At 42.9% G+C, this 19,248-nt stretch overlaps 1 protein-coding gene across 1 annotated transcript in view; it reads left to right on the forward strand.

The window, feature by feature from the left end:
* Positions 1–717: 717 nt before the first annotated feature.
* Positions 718–19,248, forward strand: part of PI4K2A (phosphatidylinositol 4-kinase type 2 alpha) — a 40,065-nt gene continuing 21,534 nt past the window's right edge. The window contains exons 1-2 of the mRNA XM_006831213.1: positions 718–1,208; positions 13,609–13,809. Coding sequence (XP_006831276.1) covers positions 774–1,208; positions 13,609–13,809 — 636 coding nt within the window. The 5' untranslated portion in view covers positions 718–773. The remainder of the gene's footprint in view (positions 1,209–13,608; positions 13,810–19,248) is intronic.

Here is a 19,248-nt window from a genome sequence, read left to right on the forward strand (position 1 = left end):
TCCGAGACTCATAGCGACCCTGTACAGGGTTTCCGAGACTCATAGCGACCCTGTACAGGGTTTCCGAGACTCATAGCGACCCTGTACAGGGTTTCTTTACGGGAGCAGAAAGCCTCATCAGAAAGCCTCATCTTTCTCCCGCGGAACAGCTGGTAGTTTCGAACTGCTGACTTTAAGGTTCGCAGCCTGATCAGTAACCACTACGCTACCAGAGCTCCTGACCAACAACGAAAAAGGTTCCCAATTTCTCCACATCCTTGCGAATATTTGTTATTTTCCGTTTTTATTTTTTATCTTAGTCATTCCAGTGGGAGTGAAATGGTATTTCATTGTGATTTTGATTTGCAGCTCTCTGGTGACTAATGTCGCTGAGCATCCTTTCCTGTGTTTGGGGCTATTTGTCCTCTTTAGGGAAATATAGGTTACTTTTGCGAAAGCACCCATGGGTCAGCCAATTGGAAGCTAAGGGCGGGACAGGAACGGTAGTGGTCAGAGGGCGTGTCTAGCACTGGTTTGGCTCTTTGAGCATGCGCAGTCTTCACTGACCGTGACGGTAGAAATTTGCGGAGGGAATGATTGCGTAGGAGCTGGTTCTGATTGGCTACCAGCCGTCGTGCCTACTCGTCGCCAAGTAAACAGGGAGGGTAGGGGCGGGGCCAAGGAGGCCCGGAGACCTGGTTGGCCAGATGGGGGGTGGGGGGTGTCGCGGATTGGCCCCGGCCACGAGCTCAGCTGTGTGAGCTCGCCGGGTCCCGGAGCCCGCGGCCTGAGGGATGGACGAGACGAGCCCACTGGTGTCCCCCGAGCGGGCCCAACCCCCGGACTACACCTTCCCGTCGGGCTCGGGCGCTCACTTTCCTCAGGTGCCGGGGGGCGCGGTCCGAGTGGCGGCTGCGGCCGGCTCGGCCCCCTCTCCGCCTGGTTCCCCGGGCCACGACCGAGAGCGGCAGCCTCTGCTCGATCGGGCCCGGTGCGCGGCGGCCCAGGGCCAGACCCAAACCGTGGCGGCGCAGGCCCAAGCTCTGGCCGCTCAGGCCGCGGCGGCAGCGCACGCCGCTCAGGCCCACCGCGAGCGCAATGAGTTCCCGGAGGACCCCGAGTTCGAGATCATGGTGCAGCAGGCCGAGCTGGCCATCGAGCGCGGCATCTTTCCGGAGCGCATCTACCAGGGCTCCAGCGGAAGCTATTTCGTCAAGGACCCCCAGGGGGTGAGATGAGAGCAGGGGACCGCCGAAGAGGGGGCTTCAGTGAGGGTGGGATTCTGGGGGCCCACCCTGGGGAATAAACTTCGCACAGCCAGAGGGAGAGAGGTAGTAGAAAGAAACTTCACCTTGCGGTTCCCCTGGCAGGCTTTTGGGGTGCTGCTGAGGACTGGAGATGGGGAAGATCTAGGGAATGGAGAAATAAATCAGGACCTATCTGGTGGGGGCAGGATGAGCGGAAAAATAAAAAGAGGAAATTGACCAGATACAAGCGGAGGAGGCTGGTGATGTGGTGGGACAATGTGCCTCTGGGCAGAGCCCCACCTGGAGATGGTGCTGTCTAGTAGTTTCTTAGCCTGAAATTACTGGGACTACTACTTGGTCATTATCTACAGACTTGCGGCTTTGGGCCTCTAAAGACTTTGAAACGAACCAGTGTGTCCCTGTTCATTGAGGAGGGTGGGTGAACCCTCAGGGGGCTCTGAGGGTGCAGTTCCAGGCTCCAATGTGGGAATGTCTCATGTCACTGTCCCAGGTCTCTTGTTGGCAGACGTTGATGAGTGGGTGGACTCACCAGTTTCATCTGGTCTGGAAGCAGCTGTCCTGATTATTGCTCACTTCTGGGAAATGATTCAAATGCTTTTTGATGGTTCCTCAGCTTAGAATGTGGCGTTTTAGAAACATGGGATTGTCAGCTGCCTTTTAGTTCTCATTTCTCTCCCAAGACTCTGATCAGTTTTCTTTTGAGCTACTCAGACAGAGTGTTTGCTGACCTTTATTTTGTCTCCTACGTGTGTGTACAGGGGGGTGAGGATGGGATGGAACCGGGCATGGTAAGATAAGCACAACTGAAAAAAACAAATGACCTTTATCCCCTTGATAACGGGAAACAATTTAAGGCACGCCAATCAAACCAGATTCAGATCAAACCAGGTCTTACTGGAAGAACCAAACTAAAACCCAAACCCGCTGCCATCCAGTCTGTTCCAACTCATAATAACCCTATAGGGAAATAGTGGAATCACCCCATTGGGTTTCCAAGGCTGAGATCTTAATGGAAGCAGACTGCCACACCATAGCTGGTAAGTTCAAGCTGCTGACCTTTTGGTTAGCATCCAGGTGCTTTAACTACTGTGCCACCAGGGCGCCTATTGAATGAACAATGGGTCAAAATTTTTTTCCCTGTTACAATCCTCAGGTATGCCAGACTGGCTTATTGAAAAAACTGATTATTGTTACAATTATTAAAATGACAGGTGTCAGAGTTCCCTCAGACATTCGATGAGTCTCTCCTGGATTGGTGCATTTTTTTTTTTTTTAATTAAACTTTTTTGTTCTGAATTCAGTGAAGGTTTTACAAATTGTCAGTTTTACATTCAAGAAATCGTATGCTTCATTTCATTTCAGTGATTACAGTCCCCTCCATGTACCATCAGTTAACAGTATTTTTCTTCTGTTTTGTTTAATCTTGTACTCCATCCTGTGACCTCCCCTCCCTTCATCTTTCTTCTATCAAATTCCAAGATAGGTCCTTTTCAGCTAGAGGGGTCCTGAGTGACCAGAATGGACTTGGTTAGGTTCACTGAATGGTCTGGTTATTCTCCTACATGTCGAGTCATCCCTGAATCAAGAACCATAAGGGAATTCTGACATCAGCTCAGTTAACACAAACTGAGTTGGGGAAAGTTTCAAGAGTAGTTAAGTCTTTCCAAGGGTAGTAAAATTCTGCTCTCAAAAGAAGAAGCAGTGAGTTAAATAGAAAAAGGGGAACCATTGCTTTTAGGAGCAAAGAAAGGTGAGTGCAGAGAGCTGTGCCTGGTAGCAAGGTGCTTTCCTCTTTTGAGTTGAGAACCAGGGGGTGTAAGACAGGGCTAAGAGTATCTTTGATAGGAACAGGAGCAGGAAGATGATTATTCTTTTTTTTCATGAGACCATGACAGCTCCCTTGGAAGTATGTCAAGTCAGTTGAGAAGGCATCTGGTGCTGACAGGTGCCAGTAACATGATCTCTTTATTCTTCCTGGCAGGTAAAGCCCTACCACCTCAGTAGGTAGGCCTCAGGGATTGATGGACTATGGGTATGTTTCATGGTGATTTGCAGGATCCCTGCCTGTCTCTGAAATTTCCTGGACGTTATCCTTTTGTGTAGAGGGAAAGTCAAAACACAGATGCCCAGACAAAATTTACTAATGTATCCATCCTGCTGCTGCTGAGGGCAATACGGTTTAGAGAACAGGGCCACTTTCTGAATGCTGTTGGTGGGTCAGACTGGTCCACAGATTCACTTTAGATTGTCATCTTTTTTTTTTGCTTTTTAAAGAATAGCAATCTATTGTCCAACAGTTTTGCAGGCCAGAAGTCCAAATCAAAATATGAGCAATGTCAATTCCTCTTGAGGTCTCTGAGGGTGACTGTCCCATGATTCTCTCATAGCTTCTGGCGGCCCTGTGAGTTCCCTGGTTTACACCTGCAGGGTCACATGGTGTTCTTCCTGTGTCTACAGTACTGTCATCTTTTGTCCTGCTCCAAATGTATTTATATCTACTGCTCACTTAGCATGGTTTGGTTCCACAGACCCCAGGTTATTGTGTGAAAATGGGCCTAATTTTTTTTTATGCATGGTACAGACAGCAGCAATGGACCATTAATGGAACAGTAGCTCTGGTAGCGTAGTGGTTACGAATCGGGCTGTGAACCTTAAGATCAGCAGTTTGAAACTACCAGCTGTTACATGGGAGAAAGATGAGGCTTTCTGCTCCCGTAAAAACGTACAGTCTTGGAAACCCTGTACAGGGTCACTATGAGTCAATAACAACAACAACAACAAGTATCCCAAGAATGCTGAGAGGCAAAGAATGTAAGTGGTACTTGTATTTTCCAGATGGCGGTACATTCTGTAAATAGGCACTGTTGTTGTTGTTGTTATGTGCTGTGGAGTCGGTTCCGACTCATAGCGACCCTGTACAGGGTTTCCGAGGCTGTAAATCTTTACCGGAGCAGAAAGCCTCATCTTTCTCCCGCGGAGCAGCTGGTAGTTTCAAACTGCTGACAGTGAGATTAGCAGCCCGATTCGTAACCACTACGCTATCAGAGCTCCTCTAGCAGTCCAATAAAAATGAAAGTACAAAATTTAACTAGTTCTATCACTGTTAGACATATATAATTAATGCGCAAAATAGTTAGATAGTAGATTTTTTAACCATTGCAGATTTGTATTGTTATTGTTAAGTGCCATCTTGTGGATTCCAACTTATAGTGACCCCGTATAGGGTTTCTGAGGAGCAGCTGGTCGGTTTGAACTGCTGACCTTTTGGTGAGCTGTCCAGTACATTTATAGTAGATTAATTTTTAATGTTGGGCAACAAGATGGTCGATAAGTGAGGAGTAGGTATATTTATTTTATTTGACAAATACTAAAATTTTGTTCTTGTTAGCTACTATCAAGTTGGCCCCCAACTCATGGCAACCTCATGTGTTGCAGAGTTGAATTGTACTGCAGAATTTTCTTGCCTGTAATCTTTATGGATTCAGTTTTCTAGGCTTTTCTTCTGTGGAATCGCCAGGTTCGAATCCCCCACCTTCAAGCTAGCAGCTGATTGCAAACCACTTGTGCTGTATGCCATGTACCGTACAGCCTTCCGAGGAGCACGTTTTACAGATGATTTCATGGAGGCACAGGAAGTCTAGCCAGCCTGCCATGGTGTCATAGAGACGAAGCTGTAGAGGCAGAATTTGAACCCAAGTGTTCTAGCTCCAGTGCTCACAGTACTTAATCACTCTACCATGTTACTTCAACAAGTTAGTTGGTTGTCCGATTTCTGGGTTTTCTTTCAGTTGCTAGATTTGTTGTGATAAAATTTGGCTATGTGTGACAGAAATCCTCACCACTGGACCAACAAAGAACATTATGATAAATGGAGAAAAGTTTGAAGTTGTCAAAGACTTCATTTTGTTTGGATTCACTATCAACGCTCATGGAAGCAGCAGTTAAGAAATCAAATAACATACTGCATTTGGCACTCAAGATCTCTTCTTCGAGAACAAAGATGTCAAGTTGAGGGCTAAGGTGTGTCTGATCCAAACCGTGGTATTTTTAGTAGCTTCATAGGCATATGAAAGTTGGATAATGAATAAGGAAGACCATAGAAGAATTGATACGTTTGAGTTATGGTGTTGGAGAAGAATATTAAAAGTACCATGGACTGCCAGAAGAACAAAGACAGCTGTGTTATAAGTAGTACAGTCAAATGCTAGGATAGTGAGATTTTATCTCTTGTACTTCAAACTTGTCAGGAGGGACCAGTCCCTGGAGAAGGGACATCGTGCTTGGTAAAGTGGAGGGTCAGGGAAAAAGATGAAGACTCCTAGTGAAATGGATTGGCACAGTGGCAGCAGCAATGGGCTCAAGCATAACAATGGTTGTAAGGCTGGCACAAGACCAGGCAGGGTTTTGTTCTGTTGTGCACAGGGCTGCTATGAGTCGGAACTGACTCAATGGCACCTACCAACAATAACATATGTGACAGAAAATCTAAAATAATAATGGCTTGAATGAAAGTTCACTTTATGCTTACATAAAAGAGGTATACGGTCTGCTCAGGCCTGGCATGGAATTTCACTTGATCAGGGGTGCAGGCTTTTCTTCCCCAGCTCTTCAGACAACCTTAGCATGTGACTTGTACTTCATGATGCAAGATAGCTGTTTAAGCTGCAGATGTCATGTCTGCTTTTCATTCAATTAGAAGAAGAAAGGGAAACGAGGGGGCTAAGAACACTTCCTAGACATTGCAACAGATGCTCCTGCTTATACCCTCTCGTCCAGACTTAGCTGCCATGGTAGCTGGTAACCACTGTCTGTTTGCCCAGCTAGAAATCAAAGGTTCTGGAAGAATATAGATTGAGGGGAATCCAACAGTTTTCGCATGACTACTTTTGGAGCTTCTGTTTGTGGCACTGCTGTAGGATAAGCACTGGACTACAAGGTCAGTTTGAACTGCAAAGCTGGTGATTCAAACTCACCAGCTTCTTGGTAACCCTATACGGCAGTTAGCAACATTTCCTAATTTAGAATGGTTTCTCTTTCATGATATAGACTAGTGGGGACTTGGACTAGTAAGATTGAAAATGCTAGAACAGAAGTCATGGTGGAGAATGCACAAATTACTCCACTTATATCCCTGCACTTGAGGGCAGTCTTAGTTATCTAATGCTGCTATAACAAGTGGATGGCTTTAACAAACAGACATTTATTCTCAGAGTTTAGGAGGCTAGAAGTCCAAATTCAGGCTGCCAGTTCTAAGGGAAGGTTATCTCTGTGTTGGTTTTGGGGGAAGGTCTTTTTCTCCTTTCAGTGTCTATGACCTATTTTTTCTTGGAGATTTCCATGTTTCTTGGCATTCGTCTTCCTCTGGGTCTAGGAGTTTCTCAGAGCAGGGACCCTGGACCAAAAGGATGTGCTCCATTCCCCTCTTATTTCTTGGTGTCACTGAGGTCCTCTTTCTCTTTCAGCTTCTCGCCTTTTATTTTTTGTAAGATAAAAGTGATACAGGCCACACCGCAGGGAAATTCCCTTTACATTAAATGTATTGTAACCTAATAAATGTCTTATATGTATTGTGTCCCACCCGAATCCTGCCTCATTAACACAAAAAACATAACCTAATCCTCTGCAACATAATTTAACCCTGCCTCATTAACCACAGGCAGAGGTTGGTGGTAGTGGTTAGGTGCCAAGGAGTCAGTTCAGACTCACAGAGACCCTGAGTAGGGTTTCCCAGGCCATAAATCTTTATGGGAGCAGAAAGCCTCATCTTTCTCCTGTGAAGCAGCTGGTAGATTCAAACTGCTGCTCTTGTGATTAACATTCCAGCTCGTAATCCACTATGCGACCAGAGCAGGCAGAGGTTAGGATTTATAATACATCACAAAAATGGAGAATAATCACACAGTACTGGGAATCATGACCTAGCTATATTTTGGGGGAATGCAATTCCATCTGTAGCAAAGTGTCTAATACTCACTTACCTACACAAGTATTTTTTGAGCATTTTCTGTTTTGTGACACCAGTAAGATTAGATGCCCTTGTTGCTAAGAATCATAATATGAGGAAGCTTAAAAAGTTCATGGAAAAATTCCATTATCTTTTCATTTTATTTTTCCATGAACTGTTTGAAGCCTCCTCATAGCATGTGACTCACTGGATTATTGAGAGGATTAAATGAGCTAGCACACATGGTTTCTGGTGCTTAGTAGGAACTTAGTAAGGGCTTCTTATTTATTTATTTATTATTCTTTTTTCTCCCTCATGAAAACTTGTAATCAAGTCACTTCGTGCCTTTATTTTAGATAGCCAATGCCCAGGTTGCCCGTCCCTATCAACCCTTTGTATAGAGGGGATAGGATTGATCCTCGATGTGAAGATTCCTCCCTTGTTTTATTTTTAAGTTATATGTTCACTGGCATCTGCATTAGGTGTTTTTGGATGTTTGGCATTGAGTAAAGTAAAAAATCGTAAACTTTTGATAACATATTTTCATAACCATTGAGAATAGTAACTCGTCATTAGTTGCCGTCAGGTAGATGCTGACTCATGGTATAGAGCAGAGCTGCTCTATAGGGCTTTCAAGGCTGTGTGACCCTTGGGAAGCAGATCACCAGGACTTTCTTCTGAAGTGCCCCTGGGTAGGTTTCAAATTGCCAGCCTTTTGGTTAGTAGTCAAATGCTTAACTGTTTGCACCACCCAGGGACAGCAGTTCATTAGATAACACTGATGTTCGTTGCTTCAAAATTTTACACAGACACTGCCTACATGTTAAAGGAATTTGAATTTATCTGTAATTTTCAACCTTTTTAAAAGATTTCATCCACCAAGAGTTTGTCATGCAAATGGTAGTGTATTCCTTTGCACATATTTCAAATATTGAAGGTGTTTCCTCCAACTAACTGTGGCCTCCAAAGTTTTACTAAAATATTAGAAAGCAGTCAGATTTGTATACCATAAACAGATGTAGGTCTTGAGTTTTTATCATCATCTTTCCACTGTTGCCAGGAAATGTCCCAGGCCACAAGCTGTAATTGGTAAAACAATGTTTGGTTGATGGCGATACAGTAGGAAAATAAATACAGCTAAATCTTCATGATTACGTTCAGTTTGAACTCCATTTTTGTTCAGAGCCTCATATATTTGGAATAGCCCCATCCCTTTCTTTTTAAGAATCAACAAGTAAATAAGCCATCTCTTTTTAAATAGCTAGGTTAGGGGCTGCTTTTGCATTTGCATGACAAGCTTTTGGTAGACAGGTCTGTAAAATTTTGAAACAAGGAACATCAGTGTTATCTCATGAATTACTGTCCTTGGGTGGTGTAAACAGGTTTTAGACATTAGACAGGTATGGCGCTGTGGGTTAATGTGCCAGACTGCAAAACCATTTGAACTTCAAGGTTGGCAGTTCAAGCTCACCAGCTGCTCCTCAGAAACCCTATCCAGGGCCACTATGGGTTGGAACCGACTCGATGGCACTTAACAACAACAACAATACCCCACTGCCATGGAGTCATTCACAACTCATAGTAACTCTGTCGGACGTAGCAGAACTGCTTGTTAGGGATTTCCGAGACTGTTAGCCTATCCAGGAGCAGCCTTGTCTTCTGCTGTGACTCAGCTGGCTGGTGGGTCTGAACCACCAACCTTTTTGTTAGCAAGTCAACACTTAACCCACTGTGCTACCAGAGCTCTTTCTGTTTGATACAGCTTTTCTAAATGTAGTCCAGGTCCCCCCCTGGAGGTAGGTCCTGAGACCCTTTTAGGGGTCTACAAGGTCAACATTGTTTTTGTAATAGTGCTCAGACTTTACCGTTTTCACCCTTTACCCAAGGAGCGGACAGTGTGTTTCCAGAGGTGGCAGGACGTGTAACCTTGAAACACATGGAACGCTGAGGCAGATGGGAGCATACAGCTGCCTTCTCTTAAACCAGACATTAGAGAGAGTTTTTAAACTGTAAAAATAAACAATGCCATCGTCTCAGGAAAAAATGTTTTGGGAAATAGTTTTTGTTTTTTTTTTCTGTAGAAATAATGTTCACATATGCCAACATGTAATGGATTCATTTTTATTTTTAAGTGAATTAATAGTTCAGCTTTTTTCCATTATAATTTCTAATACATATAAAGATTTCACCCCCATAAACAAACATCTTTAAGTGTATGAAGGGATCTTGAGACCAAAATGTTTGAGAACTGTTAGTTTAATTGGCTGCAAACTTCACGTTTACCAGACTATTTTTTAAATTTAAGGTCATTTTTGCATATTGCATTGTTAGTGCAATCTGAGTGATTGGTTTAAACTGTCTTCGATTTTAGGTTCTTCAGAGAAAAGACCTCTTTCAGCATGAAGCCTTCTCTTTCTCTTTTGTGGTTGCCTGGTAGACCAGGGAGCCCTTTGCACTCCGGGTTTCAGGGTTTCAGCCTCTGTTTGTGGGTCCTGACATCAGCCAGTGTGTGGCCTTATGCTTCCCCTGCTGTTCTGTTTTTATTTCCAACATTGTGGACTGTATTAAGCCACACAGCTACTTGCTGCACACTTGGTTAAAAGAGGGATTTGTAAATGGGTTTAAAGAAGAGATGTTTTTAAAATGTTAGTGCCAAATTTGAAGCTTTGTCCTGGGTGTTTCAAAGGAATTCAGAGTATCTGAAAGTAGAGAGAGGGTGGTGAGGAAAAAGAGGGAGTAGTCATTTTCTTTCACAACCAAAGACTGGTGGGCATATTTCTATTTCATCGACTTTGGAGTTTGTTCTCTATGAGTGAGGAGAGTATTTTCCCCATTCCTCCTATTTAAAAAAAAAAAAAAATTTATGATTTTGTGTGTGTGTGTTAAAAGGCACACAACAAAACACACCACTTTTACAATTGCTACATACTCACCTCAGTGATATTGGTTACATTTTTCTAGTTCTGCCCCCTTTCTTGACAACTTTTTCATAAAGATTTCACTGACATTAACACAAACTCACTGTACCCCTAAGCTTCTCATCTATCCTTTGGAGTTGCTATTGTCAATTTGATCATATTTAGATTATTCTTTTCTGATTAGACTAAACTATTATTTGATTCAAAAGTGACTTCACACCATGGAATGGTCAATCGTTCAAAATCAAAAGGGCACCATTAACCTAAGGACAAAGCTGAGAAGGAATGGAATGGACATAGCTGCCACAGGGAGGAGGTGGGAGAACTGGTGCTGCATGGAGGGAACTGCAGTCATTGAGATGAAACAGAGTGTGTGGTTTGTTGGATGTAAAACTGATAGTCTTGTCTGTAAACCGTCATTCAATTCACAATAAAAAGTAAAAGGAAAACAGAAAGAAAAATATCAGGGGATATTTTTGAGGTTCAAACATTTCTTCCAGATAATAGTTTCAGGAGTGACTCCAGAAAGCCTGGATTCCATGAGAATTTGACATTTTGTTCCTCTATCTTCCACCACCACTTTTGATCTTATTCTTCTGTAGAATCTTTGATCAAAATGTCTAGTAATGATCGCTGGGCACCATCCAGTTCTGGTCTCCTGACAGAATGGTAAGGAAAATCAGGTGGTGTTATTTTCTATCACAGCCGAATGATTGTGGGCATCTTTCTATTTCAGTGGATTTGGAGTTTGTTCATGGACGTGTTTGGATATGTATTCCTTTCCTCCTCCGACTCCTGACCTTCCTTCTTCCTCCGGTGCTCCCAGCAAAAAGAGCCCAATAATTGTACCTTAGGTGGCCACTCCTAAGCTTGTAAGACCCCAGACACTATGAAACAAAGCAGAAAGTGGAACAGAAGCACCAAAATCAATATTAGGCAACTGACTAGCATGTTCCTCAAAATTATGACCCTCAGCTGTGGAGAGGATTCTTGGTTGTTCAGTAACACATGAAGTTAACATGTTGTTGTCAAGTGCCACTGAGTTGGTTCCAACTCAGTGATGCTGTATAGGATTTCCTAGGAATGACTGGTGGGTTTGAACCACTGACATTGTAGTTAGTAGTCCAGTGCTTATACTACAGCACCACACCAGTACTTTGAAGTAAACATAAGCTTCAGAAATTAGGCCAGAGGCTGTGTGATGTGTCTGTCTGGGAAACCTGCAGAGTTTTCAACTACATAAACTAGGGACTGAACAAATATTAACAGGATTGCCTAGAACTGAGGCCTAAACTTAGTCCTGAAAGGCAATTGTCTGTCCCTTCTTCCTCTCAGTGGTTGCTCCCAGAGGTAATGTGGATGGGCTTTAGTCTTCCCAAATAGCAGTCAGTAAAAACTGTGCTAGCTATGCAAATTCAACTGTAAGACAAGTTCCTTCACCCTACTCCCACTTCCTTCTCATCTACAGATTGCCAGTCAGTCCTCTTTAAACACTGTGGGTGCATCACCCTACAGCTCCCCTACCTGTCCGTCCAGACAGTACCCTTTAAGGAAGTCCCTGTAATACTGAGATGCCTTAGTAACCCTGATCAGTTATGGTCTTAGACTGGAAGAAATGCTCCTTGTGATGGGAAGAAACTGAGACATTTGAGAGGTCAGTCTATAAATGACACTTGGCTGCCATCTTGTTCGTCAAGTAATGCTGTAAGTGGAAGTATTTAAGCCTCAGCGCTGGTATTTTTCAGTCCTGGTGTGGCGCTGGAGGATAAACACTGGACGACTAACAGCATGATTGGTGGTTCAAACTCACCAGCCACTCCTTAGAAATCCTACACAGAGACACTATGAGTTGGAATTGACTCCTTAGTAGTTACTCGTGGGAATGTCTTGGTCTCTTAGCTTACTCAACTCTACGTGTGCCTCAGTTAGTTAAGCCGACTGCTAAATTATGGGGTGTGCCTCATGTGATCCTGTGGTTTCCTAGCTTTATTATAGTGGACCTGTCAGGGGTTCTTGAGTGACAAACCTCTACTGGTGTTGCATTGCTCAAACTTGGGGTTCCAGCAGAGCAGAGGCAGGGATATTGTTAATTTAGGCCTTTTGGTAGCTTCTTTAGATAAATGAAGAATTCTGAAGATTTCTAAGAATATATGCATTTTGCTTTCTCCAGTGAGTAAGTCAGTTTACTTGTCTTTAAGAATAAGTAAATTCTTTTTGTATGGAGGAGAGAAGTTCAGTATTTCTCTTGTGCTCTCAAATCTTTGCAAAGCTTCAATATGAGTATTTCCTTATGCAGGCAGATGAGTGTTTGTTTTCTGCCATGACCTGCCATTCAGGAAGTGACACCAGAGAAAGATATCTTATGACTGATCAGTGCTAGCTTGAGTTGGCTATGAGATGAGGAGAGAGAGAGAGTCATATGATATGAAGATGAATCACTCAGTTTGCATATTTACTTTTCTTCTTTTGAATCACAAGCTTGGGGACTGGGGAGAATGAGATCAATGAACAACCCCCTCAGAGGCTGGCTGATTTGGAGGGAACCAGAGTTCTAGATTGCTGCCGCATCCATATTTCTAGGGACCTTTGAGCATTAGATTACTGTCAGCTAGAGAAGATGGATTTTTTCTCTCGGGCATCTCATGTCCTAGTCTCTTGCCTGTCAGAATTACTTAAGAGAACCCCATTCTAGCCAGACTGCAGATTCTTTCTAGTGCTTTGATTTTCTCCATGGTTGCTTTCTTAGTTTCCTAAATTTTTTATTTCAAGGTCTTGTTAACACCCCGGGGTAGGATAATAAGACTGATAGAGAAAAATCTATCATCAATGAAAGAATTTCCTTAACCTCATTCCGTAATACCTTTTTTATTTCCTGTCAATTGATAATGTTTGACTCCTTACCCAATTGATTCAGAGCGACAATGTGGATATTTGTACATCTCAACCTTGAGAGTTGGAGTTTGATAGTATTTAATTTATGGGATCAGGTGCTATAGGATAAATGGGGTAAAAACACACATACATGCAATATATGATCCATGATTAAGTAAGTTAATGCCTTACTGGTTTTAGAAAGGTTTACTTTAGGGCCCTCCAAACTTTCAGTGTGATGCTCTAACCTTTCTGGGAGGGCAAGAAGCAGCACAGTTTTGGCATAAGATTGCTGCCAGTGACTCAGAACTGTCTGAGTTGGCATCTGTCTCTGGCTACTAGAAATGCAGAAAACCATAGGTACTGGTCTGAGGAAAGAAATGAAGAAGAGGAGTGAGGAAGAGCAAGCATCTTCCTGGGTCACATCTCTTGCTAATAGTGGCTCTGTCAGCTGCACACATGAGCCAGTGTCTTTCCCTTACCAGCCAGGGAGAATCCCCTGTAAAGTGAGGATGCGGGTTCAGTTTCCTGTGCCCTCTCTCTCCTTTACTTTTAGACTCCTGCTGACTTGGTCTTGGGACTACTTTATTCAGCTTGCCTTTAACATCTCCTTTTGTTGTCTCTGTAGAAGATCATTGCTGTCTTCAAACCCAAGAATGAAGAACCATATGGGCACCTCAATCCTAAATGGACCAAGTGGCTGCAAAAACTGTGCTGTCCCTGCTGCTTTGGCCGTGACTGCCTTGTCCTCAACCAGGGCTATCTCTCAGAGGCAGGGGCCAGCCTGGTGGACCAAAAACTGGAACTTAATATTGTGCCCCGTACAAAGGTAAGTGACTCATTTCCAGGGAGCCTGATTGCAGGGTCAGAGTTTACTTGGAGCCTTAGCCTGGTATCTATTAGTGGGAACACTGGGTCCAGTGAAGTCCGTGCCAAGTCTGAGGTTCATAAGCTTTTTCTTTGGCAAGAAAAGAAGGTTGGGCTCATAATTTGATCATCTGGTGAAAGCTATCCTCAGAAGGATGCACAGGCCCTTGATGGCTCTGGGTTCCTTAAATCTTCAGATTCCCTAAGAACCTCGAGCTGCTTAGAAACATAGGAACTTGATGGATTGCTCTTTTTTGACTTCTGAGCTAGTCCAGCATTTAGATACAATCTAAACACGCAAGCAAGGTTCTGGTAAGGAAGGCATTAGGATTGGCCGCAGGTTAGAGCGAAAGGCTGCTCTGCGTCTCTATAGGGAACTGACATGGAATTCTCTTCACCAGTTTGTATTTTGGGACTTGCCAGAACATACTTAAAATAGGGTCCTATTTCCAGGCCAATCCACACTTAGAATCTTAACTCTGTGTATGTTACAAACTCAGGTGGTGAGGTTCTGATAGGGGTTTGAGAACAAAGAGATTGATCAGCAGACAGCAACTTCCCTTCAAACCTGTTTTTCTTTTACCCCCAGCGTATTTTTGAAGAGAATGTGATATGGCAGATATTTAATTGTATCTCCTTCTTTGTAGATACAATTAAATACCTAAAAAAATACAATTAACTATCTAAAAAATTGTACCTTTGTAGATACAATTAAATATCTGAAAAAAACCCACACAATTAAATATCTAAAAAAAAAAAGTGGCATCAGGATTGGAGGAAGACTCATTAACAACCTGTGATATGCAGATGATACAACCTTGCTTGCTGAAAGTGAAGAGGATTTAAAACATTTACTGATGAAGATCAAAGAGCACAGTCTTAGGTATGGATTACATTTCAATGTAAAGAGAACAAAAATCCTCACCACTGGACCAATAAACAACATTCTTATCAACGGAGAAAAAATAGAAGTTGTCAAGGGCTTCATCCTTCTTGGATCAGCTATCAACACTCATGGAAAACAGCAGTCAAGAAATCAAAGGATGTATTGCATTTGGCAAACCTGCTGCACAAGATCTTTTTAAAGTGTTGAAGAACAAAGATGTCAGCTTGAGGACTAAGGTGCACCTGACCCAAGCTATGGTATTTTCAATAACCTCATATGCATGTGAAAGCTGGACAGTGAATAAGGAAGACCGTAGAAGAATTGATGCATTTGAGTTATAGTGTTGGTGGAGAATATTGAAAGTGCCATGGGCTGCCAAAAGAACCAACAGATCTGTGTTGGAAGAAGTGCAGCCAGAGTGTTCCTTGGAGGCCACGATGGCCAAACTTTATCTCTCATACTTTGTACATATTGTCAGGAGGGACCAGTTGCTGGAGAAGAATGTCATGTTTGGTAGGGTGGAGGGTCAGAGAAAAAGAGGAAGACCCCCAACGAGATAGATTGGCCAGGTGGCAGCATCGATGGACTCAAGCATAGCATCAATAGTGAGATTGGCCCAGGATTGGACAGTGTTTTGTTCTACTGTGCATAGGGTTGCTATGAGTTGATACTGACTCGATGGCACCTAACAACAACAACTTCTTTGCCATTAAGCTCCCAATAGTAAGTCAACTAGTTTGTAAGTGTGTAGAAGTCAGGGACTATTTCTTGAAACTTCCGTTTCTGATCCTCAGTACTGTGCTTATTGGAAGCATTCTGTAAGTACTAGCTGCATCACTGAATGAATATCAACAACTGAGACCCAATACCAAATATTCCCCAGCATCAAATCTATGGAGAGAGTGTTTGACTTCTAATTCACTGCCTGGCTTTGAGGGGCTCATTCCTTCCCTTCATGCTTTAGCTTTCTCTGTTCAAGCAGGTTATTAACACAGTCCATATGGACCTCTTGTGTGATAATTAATGCTCCTCAGATCTCCTGCTTTACCTGAAACCCTCCTATCGGGCCACTCCTATACTCCAGAAACTTTTTCCTACTCTTTGCCGATCATTCTGTAATTTCCTTCCTTTGCGAGCAAATCTCAGACTGCTCTTGGTCCTGTGTCTGCCTGCCTGCTCTGCCCATGATTCTGGAGTGTAATGCCTGAGAATGAGAGGACTTGAGTTTGAATTCTGACTTCTTGTTGGTTTTGTTAGGTGCCATCAAATTGGCTTCAACTCATATGCACAAGAGAACAAAACACTGCCCACTCCTGTACCATCCTCACAGGGAGCCCATTGTTGCAGCCACAGTGCCAATCTCTTTCCTTCGGGTCGGGGGGGGGGGGAGGGGAGGATCTTCTGCTTTTACCTATGACCTTCCACTTTATCAAGCATGCTGTCCTTTTCCAGGGACTGGTCCCTCCTGATAACATGTCCAAAGTTTGTGAGACAAAGTATTATCATTCTTGCTTCTCAAGGCTGTATATTCTGGCTGTACTTCTTTTAAGACAGATTTGTTTATTCTTCTGGCACTGCATGGTGATTTCAGTATTCTTCTCCAATATCATAATTCAAATTAATCAATGCTTCTCTGATCTTACTTTTTCATTGTCCAGCTTTCCCATGCATATGAGATGAGTGAAAGTACTATGGCACAGGTCAGATGTAATTTAATCCTCAGAGTGGCATCTTTACTCTTTAATACTGTAAAGAAATCTTTTGCAGCAGATTTGCCCAATGCAGTACGCCCTTTGACTGATATTTCCATGAGTGTTCGTTGTGGATACAAATAAGATGACAAATTCAATCTTCAATTCTGCTTTGTTGTTGTTAAGTGCTATTGAGTTTGTTCCAATTCATAGAGACCCTGTGTAATGTTTCCAAGGAGCAGCTGATGGGTTTGAATTGCCGACCTTGTGGTTCCCAGTCCAGTGCTGATCCTACAGTACCACACTAGAAGTTTAGCAGCTTTTTATTTTGGTGAATTTATACAAGCCATGGAAACCCTCTAAGTTCCCTCACTGAGAAAAATAGGAATATTAATAGTTCCTATTTTATAGGGTGGTTATAAAGATAACTGTAGGATGGCTATAAAGGAGTCCTAGTGTGGCGCTGTAGTGTATGCACTTGACTGCATGGTCAGTTTGAACCATGAGGTCAGCAGTTCAAACTCACCAGCTGCTTCTCAGAACCCTATACAGGGTCGTTGTGGGTCAGAACCAACTCAGTGACACATAACAACAGCAACAGCATAAGGATTACACAAGTGAACACATATAAAGCATGTACATAGCACAGTGCCTGGCACAATGTCGATGCCCCATACGTGGTAGCCTATGGTGGTGTTATGAGCTATTCTAATCATAACTATCAGCCCACAATCCCTTTCTTCCCCATCTCTGGTCTTCCTTTTTCCCTCTAAAAGCCCATTACCGTTGAGTAGATTCGGATCCATAGAGTCTGAATAGGGTTTTCAAGGTTGTAAATCGTTATGGGAGCAGAAGGCCCCGTTTTCCTCCTGAAGAGTAGCTGACCTTGTGGTTTGTAGTCCCCTGTAGTATTCTACAGTGCTACCAGGGCTTCTTTTCTTAGTTGTTGTTGTTAAGTGCCACTGAGTCGGTTTTGGCCCATAGCGACCCTGTATAGTGTTTCCAAGGAGCAGCTGATGAGTTTGAACCACCGGCCTTGCAGTTCAAAGTGACTTTGCAGTCCAGTGCATTAACCCACAGCGCCACACCAGGACTCCCCTTTTCTTGTTTAGAGAGCCTTAAAGAGACACGAGGATCTTTTGTATCAGAAAGTCCACAATCACAAAAACTGTCTTCTATGAAACTGAGATAAGACAGGACTTTGCAAATTTAAAATACAACTCAAGAGTAGGAAGAGGAAGTCTGTCTCTCTCTGCCTCCCCCACTCATGTGACAGGATTCTGTCCTGTTGATCAGAGCATGTCTCTATGGAAACAGGCTTCACTTGCAGTGGGGCTTCAAATAGTAAGCCTCTGGCGCCATAGGATAAGCACTCATCCTCAAGGTCAGTTTGAACGACAAGATCAATGGTTCAAACTTACCAGCCACTCCTCAGAAACCCTATACAGGCTCACTGTGAGTCAGAACTGACTCGAAGGCATTTAACAACAATAGCAATTTTTACATGCTGTCTTCTAAAGGATTAGCTACTGAAAACCTTATGAGTAGCAGTGGAACATTGTCTGATACAGATCTGGAAGGTGGAACCCTCAGGTTGGAGGGCACTCAAAGTATGACTGGGGAAGAGTTGCCTCCTCAAAGTAGAGTTGACCTGAATGACGTGGATGAAGCAAAACTTTTGACGTCTTCATTTGCTCATGGGGCACAACTGAAAATGAGAAGAAACAGCTGCAAACATTCATTAGCAATTAAAAAATGGAATATATGATGTATGAATCTCAGAAAATTGTAAACCATCAAAAATGAAATGGAACACAGTCGTAGGTTTAGTGAGCTGAAATGGACTGGTATTGGCCATTCTGAATCTGACAGTCATATAGTTTACTCTGCCATGACGAAAAATCAAATAGGAATGACATAGCATTCATTGTCAAAAAGAACATTTCAAGATCTATCTTGAAGTACAGTTCTGTCTGTGGTAGAATAATATCCATATGCCTGCTAGGAAAACTGGAGTCCTAGTATGGCACTGCAGTATAACACACTGGACCACAAGGTCAGTCTGAGCCACATGGTCAGCAGTTCAAACCCACTTGCAGCTCCTCGGAATCCCTATACAGGGTTGCTATGAATTGGAACCGAGTTGACAGAACTTAACAACAACACAAGGAAAACAAGTTAATAAAGACTATTATTAAAATTTACACACTGACCACTAAAGCTAAAGATGATAAAATTGAAGACTTCTACCAAGTTTTTCAATCTGAAATTGATCAAATATGCAATCAAGATATACTGAAAATTACTGGTGATTGGAATGCGAAAGGTGGAAACAAAGAAGGGTCAATAGTTGGAAAATAATGGCCTTAGTAGAAAAGATGCTGGAGATCGCATGATAGAATTTTACAAGACCAATGACTTATTCATTGCAAATACCTTTTTCAACAACATAAAAACATGTAGCTCACCAGATGGCATACACAGGAATCAAATTGATTGTACCTTTGGAAAGAGATGATGGAGACACTGAATAACATGGCCCAAAACAAGACCAGTGACTGTTGTGGAACTGGACATCAGTTGCTCCTCCTATGCAAGTTCAATCTGAAACTGGAGAAGTTAAAAAGCTCATGGCAGCCAATATACGACCTTGAGTTTATCCCACCTGAATTTGGAGACCTTCTCAAGAACAGATTTGATGCATTAAACACAAATAACCGAAAACGAGAGGAGTTGTGAGATGACATCAAGAATATCATACAGATTGTAATCATTTCAGTGAGACGATGAATGTAAAACTGATGTTCCCCCATGTAAACTATCA

The sequence above is a fragment of the Chrysochloris asiatica genome, unplaced genomic scaffold, assembly GCF_000296735.1.
Source record: "Chrysochloris asiatica unplaced genomic scaffold, ChrAsi1.0 scaffold00003, whole genome shotgun sequence".
In the NCBI taxonomy this organism is placed as follows: Eukaryota; Metazoa; Chordata; class Mammalia; order Afrosoricida; family Chrysochloridae; genus Chrysochloris; species Chrysochloris asiatica.